The following is a 19,635-nucleotide window of genomic DNA, read 5'->3' on the forward strand; positions in this document are numbered from 1 at the left end:
TGTTTAGGCCAAAACACAATGGATACGTTTGCGTTGCATTGTCGTTAGTTTGACAGAACTGTCAAATTTCCACAAACGCTGCCGCAACGTATCCATTAGGGTGCCAGCCAAAATGGTCATCTCGAATTTCAAAAAGAAAAAATTACAAAATCTTCACCTACTCGAAAAAACACCCTGTGCAAAATTTCAGCTCAATCAGACTTAAAATGGGGTGGCTCAAAGCGATTGAAGTTTGGCTTTTTTGAAATCGAAAAATCACCCAAGGGGGGGGAGGGGTACGTGAAAATTCGGTTTTCGAATTTTTTTTTTTGATGCCAAATGACTTAACCCTCTCCCGCTCACAAGGTTTATCATTAAAATTTATAGCATCGCGAGAAAATTCAAGCTGAACACTTTGTAGACTAACTAAAATTACTATCAACTGTAGTATTTTGAAGAAAATGCCCAGTGATGCTCTGAGGCAGCATATAAAAGTTTATGGAACAATCGTAAGCACAACAAACTATTTTATGTCAAGATATGATGATTATAATTCTTGGTGCTCTAGAGTCACCATGAGCGGGAAAGGGTTAAAAACGCATGAAACGTCGAGAATTGGTGTCATCTGAAAAAATTTTTTTTTTGCAAAAATTTACTCTCCGGGACTTAGTCGTTTTTTCAATTGTGGAAGGTGGAGTTCAAAATGTTTAGAATTTATCTTTTGAAACTGATCACTAGTCTCTCGAAATAGCTTGTATAATGATAGACACTATAACTAGCATCGAATACACTATGTTTCATTAGGGTGGTTCATTTATTCGACATAGGGTGGTTCATAATATTGGGAAAAATGAGTATAAAATTAAAAAAAAAGCACTTCGGTTCGACAAAGTTGTAGATGATAATTCTGTCTTTCCAAAAAAAAAATACACTTAAAAAATTATTTATTAAAAAAAAAGATAAAAGAAAGATTAAAAATTAATTATTCAAAAGGGTTCATTTTTTAAAAACTTGATTTTTTTGATAAAATCTACAAAAGATTACCAAAGCAATGAAACCAGTCCGATCATTCAGAAATCAAGAAAAATAAGTTATCATTTTTTGAAAAAAAAAAAATTAAAAAAAATGTATTTTCAATTATTTTTACTAAAACGCATATTTGTAAATTATCTACAACCTTGCCGAAGACACTATGCCGTTTCGACTGTAGACATATTTTTAATTTCCAATAGAGTACTCTATGAGGGATTAAAAATATTTCTACAATCAAAACGGTTTATTTGATTGGCATAGTGTATGGGGCAAAGTTGTAAATAATAACTTTGTTCTTCCAAAAAAAATGTACTCTGTGAAAATAAATAAATTTAAAAAATATTATAACTTTTTTTTTTATTTCTCCATGGCCGGTTTCGTTGTTCAAGTAAACTTTCGTAGTTTTTATGAAAAAAAATCAGTTTTTTAAATGGGCTGTTTTGGATAATTTATTTAGAACTTTCTTTTATTTTTTTTTTCAAAAAATTAATAATTTTTTTTTAGAGTGTATATATATATATTTTTTTTTCATGTACTTTTAAGACACTTGGAATCGAAAACATTCTTCAAATATTCAAATTCCATGTACCTCCCGTGTGTGATTTTGCAAATGACATGAAAGCATTCACTATTTACCGCAAGACACGATCTTAATTTTGGTTCAGATAATTTTTTTTTCACAGAGTAGTTTTTTGATACATTTTGTAAATTTGTTTTGTAGTATCTTGCTATTTTACTTATAATTTTTCCAATTCAACATTGCCACCCTAACGGCAATGATATAACAAATATTATATTTTCAGGAATTTTTCTATTGGTATTCAGTGAAAAGTGATTTTTTTCATTTTATACTTATTTTTACACAATATTATGAACCACCCTATGTCGAACAAATGAACCACCCTAATGAAACATAATGTATTCGATGCTAGTTATAGGATATATCATTATACAAGCTATTTCGAGAGACTAGTGATCAATTTCAAAAGATTAATTCTAAACATTTTGAACTCCACCTTCCACAATTGAAAAACGACTAAGTCACAGAGAGTAAATTTTTGCAAAAAAAAAAATTCGAAATTTCACGTACTCCCCCCTTGGGTGATTTTTCGGTTTTCAAAAAAGCCAAACTTCAATCGCTTTGCGCCACCCCATTTTAAGTCCGATTGAACTGAAATTTTGCACAGGGTGTTTTTCCGAGCAGGTGAACATTTTGTATAGGTTTTTTTTTTAATTTTCTGGTCACTTTTTTTTTTCATACGATGATTGGCACCCTAGTATCCATTGTGTTTGGACCTTTACTTTTATGGTGGCTTTTTTCACTTTCATGCAAGAGTGCTGATTGATTTTCAGCTGTCTTGATAGTAAAATTAAATAGAAATCTTTATATTTCTTCAGTATTATTGTGTGTTTTTTTTTTTTTTTTCAATAGTCCACAACTACAAACACATGGTCAAAAAAAGCAAACAACGATTACAATTCGGGTCGAAATTCACAGGAAAAGAACAAGAAGTAAAATAACGAAACAAATATATTTCCCAGATTTCCTAAAATTTCTAAAAAACCATAGACATAGTTAAAATGAAATATAAGCAACAAAAGAATTCTTATAGGGTGCTTACCTCAGGCTTTTCACGACAACCCGCAGTTTGTTCGGTCTAATATTTGTAACTTCGGCTACGCCCGAAAACTGTTTTGCCAGGTATTTGTCAAGTTGGATGATATATTTTTTTTTATTCTCGCTTATTTTCCGTCGGTCTAGTTCCGCCACTGTTGTTGTGCCAATCACCGACGCCCGGGAAGCGACTCCATCCAGGACCCTAACTTAAGACCCGTTGAATAACGGGCCGGCGCCAACGACTTTACTTCCTCATGCGGTGGAGGACGTGGTCCCAGAGATTTTTCGTCTCATAAAATCTCCCGGTGTCGGCTAGGATTGAATCTAGACCAGTTGGGTTGCCACCCCACAACCATCGACACCTATGTCGGCGTTGAGATTCGAACCCAGGCGTCGAGCGTGGTGGGCGGAGGCGTTACCAACCACGCTAGGCCCACGCATATTTGGATGATATTCAGTAACTTTTTTATAGGCCGAAAGAAAACAACGTAAGCACCTTTAGCGCGTCTGGGTAAACTTTTATCCGTACCTCCGGAGCCTTTAGAACTGGACTAAATACAGGGGAAGGAAGAGGGGAGCTAGGGGGTGAGATGGTCTTCCTCAATCGTTTCAACATCGATGAGTAACTCTACCCTCATATCGTCCATTTTTGCGAGAATGTTTCGTCTACCGCACGCTCACAATCATGGGAACCAAGAAATAGTTATTAAAGGCACAATACACTTTTTCAAAGTAAGGTTAAGCTATTAAAAAACGCGTTAATCGGTTTATAGAGAGCCAAACAAATACAGTGCCGTTTCGATTTTATCACGGTCAAAAAACCCTTTCCGGTGAATCTAGCGAGACTGTGTATTCGAGGAAATGATGGAGGATAGAATTTTTTGTTGAATAGCATTAAAATCTAACAAAAATACTGATTTTTATCATTTCATTAAGTCCACAGTTTCGTTGAATTCACGGGAGAATGTGTTTTGCCCGTGATAAAATCAAAACAGCACTGTAAATGAAAATTAAAAAAAATTTAATACTTTCCCGATCAGAAAGACAAAACAAAAATAAAACAGAAGCTGTTAGCTTGTTATTCATCCCGTTAGGTGTTCAAATAACATAAATTATAACAAAAATTATTCTAATTGGATCAAACCCATACCAAACTTTGTTACTAACATATCAGCTACCTAACAAAATATGATAGCATTTTAAACAGGTTGATAACAACCATTGTTAGTAATAAGATGTTTTGATTGAAACGAAATATTTGGTAGATTTGGTTCAGAACAACTTCGTTTCAAGATTTGTTATCGTATCTCGTTTAGATTGATTTTTGATGTCAAAAGCATATGGGAAAATACAATTTCGCATCGAAATATGTTATGTGTAGATAGAACTTCAAAATCTTATTCACGTTCTCCTGATCGGGTCATTACTTCTTCTTCTCTTGCTAACTCGCCCTTTTTGCTGTTAGCTGGATTGGTTCGTGGGCAGAATCACAATTCTCATTCGGCAGGCTGAGCAATATCCTCTACACTGCTTGGTGGTAACCAGAGCCCGGAGGCGCGGAGATTTTACTCCGTCTGCTTGATGGTTTTTGTTATTACAGCTCCGTCACCGAAAATACCACGCATACCGTCTGTACACAGTGCACAGTCTGCTACCTACCGCTAAAGGGTAATAAAAGCCAGGCTGCGCGTGGAATTTGATCCGGCTGCTGAACTGCTGCACTCGTATCGAATGATGAAAAAACAAACAAGCTCGTAAGGCTAGAAAAAGCATGGAAATGAAATCTTAAATTGAAAAATTTGCGTAAAAACAACAAAATTATAAAATTAGCCTTCACAACCCACCTAAATTCTGAAATCCGCGTGAAAAAATACTGCGAAAATTTCTTCATGATTTTCAAAGCGTGAAGTTGTGATTCAGGACACAATAAAAAAAGTCAGAGCAAATCTCCTAGAAGTCGAGAATTTGATTTAAAGGAAACCTAACGTTTCGAATGACCGTAAAAATATAGAAAAAACACTTATTCGATTTGATGAAAAAAATGATAAAAATTAATAAAAACAGTATTTCATGTAATACTATTATTGAAAATTCTACATGCATTCCAATGCACCCTCAAAATAGCCAAAGCTGATCCAATCATGAAACCTCACCCTATAAGCTAGACAAGAAACCACGCTAGAATGCTCACCTGGACATCCTTGCACATCAGCGCAATCACGAACAGGTTGAGGAAGAATCCGAAAAACCCGATAAAGAACAGTGTCACTGCCGCTGCCACGTAGGCCCATGGCTCCATCAGCTCCGCCGGCTGTCGGTCGATGAAAATGTACCAGAGGAAGCCATTACTGTCCTCCGAGGAGTTATCGCCGCCACTTCCCCCAATGCCTGCTGCAGTGGCACCGGATACGGTCGATGAGACGATATACTTACTGATATTGGCAACATTGGCAGCATCGAAGTCACTCATCGTACACGGTTCCCGTGAAAATTGGTCGACTGAGAGCAGCACATTTTACTTTGAATTGACTTGTTGGCAAACACACACGCATACACAATTTCTTACTTCTTGATAGCTGTTGATTCGTTGTATCAGTTGCAGAATTAGCTCGTAAATTTCAACATTTTTTTTTTATTTCTTCATTTGGTGAACGTTACAATTATTTTGATATTCATCACCTAACTACATAGAAATACTGTTCTACTCGTCACGTGATATTCTTCTTTGGTCAACCACTTGACGATGAAAGCTCCCTCAATAACATTGTTATGTTGATTATTCTATACAACCTGCACCTTTGTTCACTTTAGCTCAAGGTTATCTGAAACAAAAATAGAAAACACGAATGTTACATTTGTACATTTCGCTTTCCTCACTCTCGCTCGTCATTTTAAAGCGCTTACGTTTCAATAAATAGAAAAGTTGTTCTATGCCGGAAACGTAGCGAATTTTGCAGGAAGTAATATTAACTGTATTTTCCGACACGATTATTCATCTGAGTGAATGAACTCGGACTCGCAGGCGAAGCTTCCGAAGCGCGGGATCGCATTAGTGCCGAACTGGTGAACCGCACACGGTTTCAGTGTGCCAAAAGTTCTTTAATCAATATGAATCCCGAAAAGTTTTCACGCATTTCTCACGCACAAAAGAAGGTAACGGCAGTGTAAAGGTGATTCGGGTTTTCGTGCTTTTTTGTTTGAAGCAGTAATTAAATATTCATGCTGTGAACTTTATTCTTAAATAACATTTTGGGTTTGTATTGTAAGTTTTAAACAATTTGAATTTTCAATCGAGTTGGCGTGGCATGAAACAATCAATATCAACCGATCAAAAAATTGTCCTCATTGCTGCTATCGTAGCAACCAGTTGTTTAGGAAGCACATTTCAAACCAGGGAATTTATGATTTTACAATGAAAATACAAACGCTTTCAAACACTTTTGAAGCGTCTTCAAGGCACTTATTCTTCCAAAATTTTTAAAGGATGAGTTATGACAAGTCGAGCAATTCTACACATTCTACTGGAAGTAGTGCTAAACTACACTCCAATTTGTACATGAATGATGCAGAGAATAAACGTGGAATATGGATGTAATATCCTAAATATATAAATAAAAGAATGCTTCGCATGTTTTGAAATCACGTCGAAGGTATCTACCGATAATGTTACATGGCGACTGTGACAGAACTTCATATCAAATAATGTTTTATGAAATTACTTTTTTCACAGATTGATTTACAAAAACAAAACTCTAACAATAAAATGAATTAGCTACCACATAAATTATGATAATATACGTCTGTTAAACCCAGTGAGAACCGGTTGTTTTTCTTGTACTATACCCTGTTGACACCAATTTCTTTGCCTTGCTTTTGACTGTGAGCAGTCTATCTTTTCTTATTATATTGAATATTGATATTGAATCTTCAGCAACATCAAATTGATCTTGAATGAACACTCTGTTTTCTTTGAAGTCTACGCGCTCTAAGGTTAACACGATTTAGGAGTCGAACATTTTAATCTGATAGATCTGATAGAAACACCAAAACGAAAATGACAACAATGTTGTCTGTTTATTTATACACAGACTTCGCAGCCAACTGTTTAGTGTACAGGACAATTGCGGGGCTAGCGCTACGATCCTACTGACACTAACAGTCTCTCCCGAGCCGAGACTCGAACCTACGACGACTGGACTGGACATCGTACCTCGAGACTATCTGGGTTTAAACCGTATAAACCTTAAAAGTTTTCAATGAGAAAACACTAATTTTAGTTAATTAGGTAAAAATAATAAATCAATGTAACAAATGTTGTAACACACTCAAACAATCAACAACCATCATTGCAGAAGTAATAACAATTATTATTATATTGTTGAAACTATTCGTTGGGAACAAAAAATCAATATTTTGCTGTGAAGACGCAAGTAAATTTATTAAATAACTGTGTGCCTTAATTCACATATTCAAGATAAAAAGCAGCTACAACTGAACCATTCTAATCAAAGAAATTTCCAAACCCCTCGTTAGGATTCAAGCGCGGGCTGCAGTAAAGATTCTTGTTAAGGAAGTTATCACTGCACGCACGATTTACAGCATGTCGTTCACAGCATTTTTGATTTGTCTCGCCGACAAATCGTTTCAATTTTCCTCATGCATAGAAACGACACATGAAATCACTGGCAGAGAAGTTCTTCCATATCTTCACCGATGGTAACACAAAGTTGAAACCAACGTTATTACTCATTCTGCCCTGAACCATAGACTTGGGTTAAATAGCTTAGTTTAGTATCGGCATCCGCTACGCTAACCTCCCTTGGGCCCACCAAAAGTAGCAAAAGTAAAGCGCATCCCTGTCGTAAGCCTTTTTTGTTTGCCTGTTCGCCTCAGGACCGTAGAATCGATCCGCACGGTTTCTGCCGGTACCGATTATATGGTTTCGGGTCTCTTGAATTACATTTTCAAAATGAGAAGAGAAAACTCATTTAGGTCGACGGCGAATTAGGCAGACGATAGACAGGTATTTCTTCTGGATTATGATTTTGCCTAAGAGTGAATTGTGGAACATTAATCACTTCAATGAACTTATGGTTGTTGCTGAAGAGAATCGCGAATAATTTAAGAACATGGCGTGCTACTGTTGAATTTGATAATTTTTGCTTCAAATGGTAAGTGAAAATTTATGCTGTGAAGTACTATCCACCAATATATTCCCAAGCACATTTCTAGTTTAAATTATGAGTGTGTTGTAGAATAGTTTCAATCAAACTCTTCTTCTCAAATTACTGTTTATAAATATCGCTCCTAACATAACATCAAGTTCTTCCACTCTTTCACTCCATTTCCATTCTCAGGTTTGTTTTGGTTCTCGTGCGAGATGATATATGACACTTTTCTTTCGGTTAGTGCGTCAATTCATGTTTCATGTGATATGATGATAATTTTCTAACGCGTAAGCACAGTGTTAAATCGGAATCAAGTTAGAGGACAAGCGGCTGCTCATCGATCCACCGCAAGCCACAGTTGGAACGGCGATGGCATCCACGTCACGCAGGATCCGGTCAATATTCGGAACATTTTTTGTTGTTTTTGCTTTTATTTACCGGCGTCCCGTAACTACTTGCGGGTTTGCAGCTTGTATTGCCGTTTGCACAATCTCTCACGAAGGAAAGCATTAAATAAAAGGGTAACAAACAAAATTTCAACTACACTTCGCTCTCAATTAAATGTCACTTCTTTCCTTTTCGAGCCCTTCAGCTGTCAAACTCAATGGAAGAACATTCCAGCAGTTTTCATGTGACCACCAACTGCACGAAAATTAAACAAAAGTTTTTCAATTTCGTTTGAAATTGTTGTCAAACCAGTTTTGACGAATATGTTGTTTATTTTTTTCCTGTACATTGTGTTTTTTTTTCCTGTGTGGACTCATCACTACGACCAAAGATTAGATCTATTGTGATATTGCCCAAGTGTTTTCTATACTCCGCACTTCATATTATTGGCAGTATCACTATTGAAGTAAGTTATACGCTTATCATTCATATCCGTGCTAGTGTGTAAGCTTTACGTTTTCGTTTCAAGCTTACTACTCTACTATACCGAGCCTCTGTCCCTCCTAACAATATCGCCTAAATACCTGGAGAGAACTTTCATACGTTACTCACACCAGTTTCATTATAACAGTGACTTATATTTTTGGTAGAATGAGAGTCAACAGAGAGGTATTGTAGAATTCAGATTGAAGGAAAGGTACTTGGTGGGAAGCCTGAGAATAAACCCATGCTAAAGACCTTTGGCAACCACCAAATGGCCTGATTCTACTAAGATTCGAACCCTCTTTGACAACCACCAAATGGCCTGATTCTACTAAGATTCGAACCCACGACCATCCGCTTACCAAGGCGGGCTCTGTAACCTTGCGGCTACTGAGCTCCCCTACATTGTGCTTTTGAAAATAATGAATTGAATATGAAAAATTAGGTTTTGTATTTTTTTGGCAATCGTAATCAAGACAAAACAGTTTTTGCAAGACACCATTCCGAGTTTCGCTCTATTGCTCAAATCTTTTTAAGATTTGGGCAATTGTTATCAAGAAAATAAGATCTTATAATTTTTTTGATGTTTTAAGATAGAGCAATATTTTTATTTTTATTTTTTTGGAAAATAAAAAGATAGCTTCTGTTGTATGATATATGAAAATCGGTCCAGGGGAGACCACAAAGGCTTTTCAAGAAAACCAGTCAAAATTCCCCATACCACGGTTGGACGACATTCTCCGTTCACGTTTTTTCTCGATAAACTTCCATGGGAGCTTCCCACGCCTGTATGCGGACCCAAACCATCACCGACGCGGCGCTCTGGAACCGAGGGATGTTTGTATGGGACGGGGAGAAGCTGGTCAACGTCGGCGCCCACAACTGATCATTTTCGACATTGCATGGTTGTTGCAAGAAAAACAGTTTGTCATAAGAAAACAAGAACTCCCAACCTGCAAACAGTGCTGAGAAGAATCACCATCAAGAGACTTAAATTGAATGATATCAAGGCAACATTTTCTTCAAACATCTTTTCTTTACACAAACATAAACTGCAACTAAACAATGGTCTCTAGACCAGAGCTGCGAAATTTCGAAACTACAAAATAAATATCCCACAACAGCGATTTCATTCTCTCAGATTGAGACTGATATTAAGTGCCACCCGTGTCAATGCTCATTGAAAATACTGTCAGAGAAAAAAATGATATTGTCTTAAAACATGTTGAATACATTTGATCTGTGCTATTACTATGCATAAAGCTGGTGAAGTAAATGATCATCCACATTCGCAAACACATAAACATCGCTAAAACAACACAGCGCGTGTGAAATCGCAGTTAGTCAGTATCACCACTGTCAACCGATTGAGCCTGAAAGTAATTTCATTCCCAGCTCGTTCGTGCTATAATATTGGCAGCCTTCAATTTCAACAGATATTCTATTGCTGAAAGTGAAAATTCGCAGCTCTGCTCTTTACATATCGGACTATTGATTTTCGATGAACACACTTGTTTGTATTCATTACTTGGTCCTCTTGATCAGACGTTCTTCTCTATTTTTCAAAAATTGATCAACCTATCACCACGTAGTTTAGAAACGGCTCCAAATAGTAGAAGGGTAGTATCCAAGACACTACTGCATGGTAGACGTGGGTCTACGTAAATTAACATTCATCAAACTCATCAGTTATATAATTTTGTCAACTCCACATAAAAATTTCGTAACGCTGTAAAAGGCATGTTGTGCTAACAATCCGTTTTAGGAGATTCGCAACACGTCATTAAAAGCCCAAATTAATCCACCAAGCAGTGAGACCCAGCGTTTCTCATTTAAACTTATTACTTGGTAAAATAGATTTACACGAACACTTAAATTTTTAGAAAAAATCACAAGAAGGTTGTATGCAAAGCCACGACCGTAAGGTTGAAGTAAAATACTTTTACAAGAAAGATAACCCGGCTGCTTGCGTGTCAGTCATTTTTTCTAGTAAATAAACGTTGACCGTTCATTGGCAGTATTGTAATTTCTTTTTGTCTGATATTTTGAATGAAGTTCATTGAATATTTTTAAATTTTGTGCAAATGAGAAGTTGAAGTGCTGCCGAATTGTAATATGCACATTTAATACGACATCATTAAACGGGAACGGAACAAAGGCTACGGTTATGCAGAACGCGAATGCCGGCGCGATGCGATTTGCCTTACCGTGGTGAAATGTACAGCTCTTTTTAAGGCGAAGTAGAGCTATACATTTCAACAGATTTCGTCTTGCCGAATCGCATCGCGCCGTTATTTGCGTTCTGCATGACCGTAGCCAAACACTAAGCGACGCAAACACGTAATAATAGTCAGAGTATGCATGTAGATGAAGATAATTAACTTTGGATTATAGCGCTAAACGAGAAAATATTAACTCTTCAAATAATCATTTGTGTTCTTCAAATTTAAGTTGTTCAATTTAATATCCGATGAAATGTTTGTTTATTATCTGATGAAGCTCTTATATATGCCAGATGATGCATTCCCAATTTACTAGGTCCATAACTCTGCCGACGGTGCTTGGGAAAGCGCGTTATAACGACCAATCAGAGGTCGAATTTTGTGTTTTGACAAGGCTTAAGAGTTTTCAATAGTACAATAGTTCGAATGATAAAATTGCAATTTCATGCATTTGGTAGGAATCTTAGAAGATTTTCTAATCGATTGCTGCAAATACGAAGGAAATCCATCGAAAACTAACCGATTTATTAGCATTTGAAATTTTTCTCACTTTTTTCAGTTTTAGATTTTCATTTCACATCCCTATGTAGCCGAACTTCCCGAGAGAAGTATTCTAATTCAAAATTAAATCTTCATTAATTCATTTGTTGTCCTTATAAGGACAATTGTTCAATTTATCATAGGATGTAGTGTTTATCTTACATCTCTGTGTTACCTTGATAGTGAGGACTAAGGCGCACGGTCAACACAATGAGAAAGGTGTTTTCACATTGAAAATTAGACACGGCTTCACTGGAGGAAGGCCGTTTACATACTGGCGCGTTCTGCGTTGCGGAGTCGGTTCGCCTTGCCGTGGGTTAATGTACAGCGCTGAGTAGAGCTGTACATTAACCCACGGCAAGGCGAACCGTCTCCGCAACGCAGAACGCGCCAGTATGTCACTGGCCGAAGTGTTGGCAAATGCATCTACCGCTAATACCACCACTATCATACGAAAGCGCGTCGTTTCATGTGGGGAATATCAGAAACGAAAAATGACGCGCGTCTAAGCATAACCCGACCTGTTTCGCCGTGCTGCTCCCATTTACCTTTACACCGGCCTCAGGGAAGTACCGGCTGCATCTGCATCTACCGCTGAGGCTGTAAATATACTGCTATTGGTACCAAAAGCTATTAACTCTTCTAATAAGTGTTTTATTTGTTCTCAAAAGAACAATTGTTCAATTCAAAATCGGATTTACGCAATCGCATCTCTGTAATATTACCGACAATAATATTCTTCTGAACAAAATGACACAACTTTCCCATTAGGCCTCTGCCATAATAGACGTGAAAAGCGACGCGAACCGATTCGCTCGGCTGTAGGTTAATGTACAGCCATCAGTAGAGCTGTACATTAACCTACGGCCGAGCAAATCGGTTCGCGACGCTTTTCGCGTCTACTATGGCAGAGGCCTTAGAGAAAGTTGCTGGCTGATGTATTCACTTCATGCAAGCCTGCTGCTGATGCTTCCCGCTACCACACTGAAACAGCATTTTAGTGCAGGGAGTGTCGTTGCATCAGCTGACCCTGCTACTATCGATGCTGATATACCCGCTGCAACAGCTACGCTATGCATAGCCATGCCACAGTTGTGGCCGCTATACGCTGGCCCAACTGCTGAGCAACTGCAACGCTATCCGTAGCCATGCTACAGTTGTGGCCTCTATCCGCTATCGATGGTACCCACTGCTCGCTCCCGCTGCTGCTAATGGAGGACTGCTGTCGTCGCTGTTCAGAACTATTATGAGCGGCTTCAACTAAAACAGGCTCTTATATAGGGATGAAAATAGGAATGAATTATTTTTCGTACGTGGTGGAATGATATAACTTGAAAAATATGTGTGACTTTATTCCGGCTCAGAGCGATCATTTAATAAACTCCACCTCTTTTTTCAGTTTCTAAAGTTTTTCCTCAGTTTCGTAGCACGGATGCACAAAAATGATTTCTTGTCGAGCCGGACCGATAGCACTCTCATTGAAGCAACAAAATAACATGTTTTGTGTCGTGTTGTGCAGCTTGGTTGAAGAAATGTTCCCGTCCCCGTGTCGCATGTAAGCAGATTATTGCGTTCAGTAGACAGTAGATAGTGTATCCAGCGAATAAACACCGATGGTGCTCTCACACACGCAACGGTTTTAACCCGTATCTTATTGCGGTTTGTAACATCAAGCGATTTCGTTTGCTCGCTGTTGCGTGTTGCATCATGTTGCAACTTGGCAGCTGGGAGACGACGAAATTCTGTTTATGCTGATTAAATGAATCGACTTCATATTAGCTCTGCATAGTCGAACTAACTGCTTTTGTGAAGTAGGGGGTTTACTAAATAAAGTGAAAATTAGACAACTACAACAGAATTTGATTGCATCCCGCCAGAATGTCTGCTTGTGTTGATGCCAGAAAATTATTAACCTTCAATTAATTTTTTATTTGCCTTGAAAAAAGCATGTTGCGGTTCAAAATCGGTTGCTAATTACAACCTTTGAGCTGCCCTAACATTGGTGGAATTAAGATACACGGACAACATGCACTGTGGAAGCTATTCCACATTCAGTAAATTAGACGGGTGCGACAAATTTGAATTGCTAGGATGCAACACAGAATGCTAGCTTGCGTTGACAAAAATTATTAACTTTCAATGACTTGTTTATTTGCCTTAAAAAAGGCATTTTGATTTCCGAAATTAGATTTCCTGATGGCAATCATCATGCTGCCCCAGCACGGGGGGAATAATGGCTGTCTGGAGACACACTCTGAAAAAAACCACGCTGCTCCTGAGACGTGGTGACCAACCACAGGCAAATGTGCTGCTGCTAAGGAAGGACTGCTGTTGTCGCTGTCTAGAACTATTATGAGCGGCTCCGGCTAGTGATGGGAAACTTATCGATACTTATCGATAATATCGATAAATGCTTGACATCGATATTATCGTTAATTTTTTGACGTTAACGATAATTATCGATATTATAAGGGTGAGCACAAGTCAGTGCGGCTGGTTACTGGAGGAGACCCAAAAGAAGGAGACCTCACCTACCCTTCCCCAGGAGTTGCTTTTGCCGCTGGGTATTTGTTGCTATTCGACAAGATTTAGCATTGTTGGGGGTGGTGTAAAGGTTCCCCCCGGATGTCACTGAGTTTCTGAGAAATAATGGTAACTAAAAAGGTATTTATAGTTTTTAGTTTCCTATGAACAGATGAATTCGACAACTCAGTACTGGAGAACTTTAAAAAAATATCCAAACTTTTCGCACCATCTCATAAAAAGCAATGACACGAAATTGTAATAAAATGCATTTTCTTTGGCTTGCCAACTCTTATAATATGATGGACATGCATAGCGGCAGTCTATTGGTAATTCTCTGGTAATTGTTTAGTTTAACTTGGAACTGTTTAATTTTAAAGTATCTGTTACCCAACAAACAATTTTTAGTTCAACTAAAAATCCAAATCAACGAAATTGTTGCGCCAAAAAAAGTATCCTGATTTATACAGGGGGTGGAAAAAATAATTGAGATAAAAAAATTCTCTCGAATTTTAAATGGCCAGAACTTGACGAAGAATGAATCAATTTTGATAACCAGTTTTATTCCACTGGCAAACAGTATTATATTAGTATTACTTGGGAACTTTGTGTGACCATCCTACACCGAAAATGTTTCGGATTTCAAGAGTGTGTGTCAAAGTGTACATTTTTGCAACGCATAGAACGTTTTAGGCAACTAAATTGTCTATCTAAAATACTTCATTTAAAAAAATCTGAGATCACCGATATTTTATAAAATCATTTTTTGTTTTTAAAATTATATATTTTTCAGAGTAGGATCTTAAACTCATTTTCTTATATTTTTGAAGTAGGCTGACCAGATTTTCTCGGGATAAAAACGGGACAAACGGGTTCAAAAAACGGTACACATGTTAACATTTATTCTTGAAATTTTTTTCCAACCAAAGCATGCGAACAATTGGGACTGCTTTGATGAACTTACCCCATCCTGAAGAGTGCAATTTTCAGCAATGAGTTCCTGAAATTTGTCACATGATGATCGAAATTTTGACTAACAATTATCATGGTCTCAACTTTCAATCTGACCTTTTTAAATGTTAATCCAGATAAATTTTCAAACGCAAGTTTGCAAAGTTGCTTGGTTTAATAAGACCTACACACCCACAATGTTCGATTGAATTCTGCTAGAGTGCTGCAAGCTCAAAGAAAATTAGTACCCAACAGGGAAAAAACCGCCAAAATCAACACCCATACTTAATAAATTCATGCCTCGATGATTCCTTGGCGAATTTTCAATCTTTGGCTACCAATGAACCTGAAATAAATTCTGATTTATTGACAACATATAAACCTATGTGAAACAGAATGTCAGAAAAAGTTCTACGCGTTGCAAAAATGTACACTTTGGCACACACTCCGGAAATCTGAAACATTTCCAGTGACCCTTGGTCACGTCCAGTTCTCAAGTTATACTAGGAATCTAGGACAGTTTTCCAGTAAAATGAAACCTGTTTTGTCTGAATTGATTCATTTTTCGTGAAGTTTTGGCCATTTAAAAATTGACAGAATTTTGCCTGCTTCAATTATTTCCCTTATTACACAACCTTCAAAATGAACTTCGGCTTGAAACTACTCCGTAGAAAGCACTCCCGGCGTAAAACTCAAAGACTTTCCAAAACAAACTGTTTAACTCGTCCGGTAGTTTGAATGATCATTCGCAGTATCGTAAGATTTGTCATTCAAGGCCTTAACACAATGGATACGTTGCGGCTGCGTTTGCGGCAATTTGACAGTTAGCCCATACATTTACTGTCAAATTGACGCCAACGCAACGCAAACGTATTCATTCTGTTTGGGCCGTTACTATAACCGCAATAACGTTTGCGGTAAAAAAATTGACAAAAAATTCCCGATTTCATGGGTTTCAAAATGGCGTCAACAACAGACATCGTGGGGCACTTTGTGGACGCCGGGTATGCCGGTTCTGGCATCTACAACATTTTGACACTATTGGACAATGATCAGAGGCCAACGACCCTGAGTGACAAGAAGCTTGCTGATAACCAAAAGAATGCTGAAGAGGAAGACCGAGGGAAAAGTGGCTAAATCGCTGCGTGCACTTGGCCGAGAGGTTGGTGCATGCTCTTAAACAGTGAAAAAGTATCTGGAGAACATGGACATGCATACAAGAACCTGCAGTCCCGACCACTGGTCTCGGAGCTGCAGGCAATGACGCAGCGACAGCGGTTGAATAAGATGGTCAAGTCGATTTTCCCGGCGAATCGCGACGTGGCAGTGGTGATGGACGACTAGACCTGTCTCACCCTGGATGGCAACGACTAGCAGGGTTCTTCGTATTTTACCTCCCCCACGAAGGAAGTGAGCACCGAGGTAAAGTTTATTTCACAGACCAAGTTCCCCAAGAAGGTGCGGCTGTGGCTGACAATCAGCGAGAAAGGGATGTCAAAGTTACTCTTCTTTCGCTCCGGGCTGGCCGTGAACGGGGAAATTTATAGTACGAAGTGCCTGACAGACGTTGCGTCGTTCATCAAGAAATACCATAAGCGCGAAGACACGGTGTTCTGGCCAGATTTGACGTCGGCCAACTACTCGAAGTGATCGTAGGAGGAGATGGAGCGGCTGAATATCGATGTGGTACCGAAGTCGGTGAATCCGCCCAATGTCACCCACCTGCTCCCCATCGAGAATTTCTGGGCAAACTTGAAGCGCAAGATCTATTCCAACAATTTTGTCGCGGTAACGGAGGAGGAATTAATAAAAAAAAAACGAAGAAAGAGCTTAAAAACATGGCTACACGCATGTTTTCGTCCGCCATGGCAAATGTTACGGTTAACTGCCGGAAGGCCGCACGCAAGGACGTAATATTTTTTTGCGAGGAAGCTAACATGATAACCTTGCATGGGAAATTCATCCAACTCAATTATCTGTCATAGTTTCTTTTTCATCACAATCTGAAATAGTTTTTTTTTTTCATCATCTGAAAAAAATTTTTTTTACCGCAAACGTTAGCTGTCAAATTATCGATATTTATCGATAAAATCGATAAAACCCCCGGAGTTATCGATTGTTATCGATGTACGTTTTGGGCGATATTTCCCATCACTAGCTCCGGCTGAAACAGGCTCTTATATAGGCAAAATAGCATGTTTTCAATTGCAAGGTATATGATTCTGTCGACCGTGCTTGGGAAGCAAGCATATAACGACCAATCAGAGGTCGAGCTTTTCGTTTTGACAAGGCTTGACTATTTTCAATAGTACAATAGTGTGAATAATAAAATTACAATTATCTTATTTTCGGAAGAATCTTAGAAGATTTTCCAATCTATTGCTGCAAGAACGAAGGAAATCCATCGAATACTAACCGATTTATTAGCATTTGAAATTGGACATATTTTTCACTTTTTTCGGTTTTAGATTTTCATTTCACATCCCTATGTAGCCGAACTTCCTGAGAGAAGTATTCTACTTCAAAAAATATACCTTTAAAATTTCTGCAGGATTCATTTTTCACTTTAAATAACGAATTTCTGGTAGCCAACAGCACAACTATACCGAACATTTAAAACATAACATTTACATACATATGAGCATATAATAACACATACACATGCAAATACCATAACATAAGCATGTTTCAAATACATCACGCGAAAAATCCAGATGACTACTCCTGGATACTGGAATACATCCCAAAATGGCAGAATTCTGCCTAATCTGAGTATTTCGATGGCGAAGATGCCGTTTTTCAGTTTCTGGAAAAAAGCTTAAAGTGACCAAATATCGAACGTGCTTTTCAACCGTTTCATTGTTTAGCGATTCTCAAATGATTTGTGTGATAATAATTTGTGAAATGTGTGTAGGCTTTTTCAGTTTGGGGCGTCGTAGGTGAAATGAATGAAATGAATGAAATGCATCCAAAACAAGCTGGCCTACAGTGAAAATTTGTTTTTTTTGGTTTTTCGGGTTGTTCATTTGCTTGTTTTCTCGTTGCTTAGTAACAATTCGTGCGAGAGCGAGAGTGAGCATGTGGTAGTGAAGTACCCTGATAAAGAAGAAATCGTTTTATAGCAGAAAAAATGAACGCGTTCAACATCCGAAGACCAGAAGCTAAGTGTTCCTTTTTTATTTGTTGTTTTTTTTTTTGTTCGTCGCTTGTTTACTTCCATCGGTCCATAAAAGTATTAGGTGATTTTGTTCTAATTGCTCACAGAAAAAACAAACAGAAAAAAAACTAGATACAGCATAGCATAGCACAGCAAAGCATAGCAAAGAAATGATAAAAGCCGACCATGTGTCAGTGTATTAGTGTCAACTTCAGTGTCAATCGTCTACGTGTCAGGTAATTATAACCTGATTTTCACGAACCTTTTTACGTGCTATTTTTGTGGAATTATGAATAGAACGCATATAATTTTCACGTAGTTCTTACGTGTTATTCAGATTGAACCTGCGTGAGTTTAAAGTGAACAGAATAAACAGCGCATATAAAAAATAAAATTTATTTTCAAATATCAACAAAAAAATTGCTTAGAACCAATATTCCTAACAGGTGACAACCAGGAATGGCCGGGACGATTGTGGACCGTTCATAATTTTGACTTGCAGCTGGCGCAGGAAGTGTTCCGCTCGAAACTGACTTTTGGCGATTCCAATCGTTCCGGAGGTTCGAAAAGAAAAATCTAAAGTTTTAACTGTTACTTTTGTTAATCTGAATATTATTCCTACTACTTACATTGCGTTTTGTTTAATATTGAATTAGCTGGAGCAGTTCAGGCGTCCTTTGTACGCCATATTGATTTTCAAAAGCCTAAAAAAATTCCTAGGAGAACTCTGACGCGGTATCTTAGCAACGACTGCTCTGAAGATGAAATAGTTGAACATATTATGAAAATGAATATTTACGGCCTGGCAGTACCACGAGAGGTACTGCGTAGCTTAGCATTTCAACTAGCAGAAAAAAATAAAATAATTCATCCCTTTTGCCGGAAATTCATCAATGAGACATCAAAACGTAATATAATAAGCCAATGACTTTCTCAATTCAGATCCTTCCAACGACGTCGACCATCCAGCTAACAACAACGATTTAACCATTGATGCACAGAAACTCGATGGCTATGTAAATTCCGAAGATTTTACGCAACCTTTTAGTCAAACCGTCTATGAGCCATCTGAAAGTAATTTGGATATGTTATTTGTATGTTTAAGCATGAACTTGTTTCACACTAAAACATTTTTCTCTGCAAAACAGATTATGCCAACATTGAAAGCACTGATCAACCGATTGACCTGTCGGAGTTTCTCTGTGTCGATCCGGATGTTTACTACATAATAGAAGATAATGGAGATATAGTTGTACAAACAATAATTTCTAAAGACCAGAGTACCGAAACTAACCCTGGTAAGCATGTCGTTCTTTCTGTGCCGGAGAAAAAAAAAGAACTCACATCGGAAACACCCTGCTCGAATTATGATGGCGTGCCTATTGCAGCTGAGCAAGAAGCGTTTAATTTTGACACAGATCTGCTTTTTCTAGACCCAACAGTTAATTACAGCATTGACAAGAACGGAAACATAGTTGTCCACTCCTTGGTTGCAAATAAAGAAAATATCGAAAACAACCCATCCATATTCCAGATCTCACCAACACCGGTTACAGCGAACGAGAATCAACATTC

General features: G+C 37.9%; 1 protein-coding gene across 11 annotated transcripts in view; it reads right to left on the reverse strand.

The window, feature by feature from the left end:
* LOC129727571 (vertebrate ancient opsin-like) overlaps positions 1 to 19,635 on the reverse strand; it is a 91,598-nt gene that overhangs the window by 58,866 nt on the left and 13,097 nt on the right. For 7 of the 11 annotated variants that reach the window (XM_055685525.1, XM_055685526.1, XM_055685524.1 and 4 more), the window contains one exon: positions 4,821 to 5,451. The exons of 2 other annotated variants lie outside the window; for them this stretch is intronic. In XM_055685525.1, the coding sequence (XP_055541500.1) occupies positions 4,821 to 5,099 (279 nt within the window). In that variant the 5' untranslated portion in view covers positions 5,100 to 5,451. Of the gene's footprint in view, positions 1 to 4,820; positions 5,452 to 5,533; positions 5,690 to 17,998; positions 18,169 to 19,635 lie in introns of those variants that run through there. 2 more of the 11 variants (XM_055685521.1, XM_055685522.1) reach the window with 2 other exon arrangements.

This window comes from Wyeomyia smithii, chromosome 3, assembly GCF_029784165.1.
Source record: "Wyeomyia smithii strain HCP4-BCI-WySm-NY-G18 chromosome 3, ASM2978416v1, whole genome shotgun sequence".
Classification (NCBI taxonomy): domain Eukaryota; kingdom Metazoa; phylum Arthropoda; class Insecta; order Diptera; family Culicidae; genus Wyeomyia; species Wyeomyia smithii.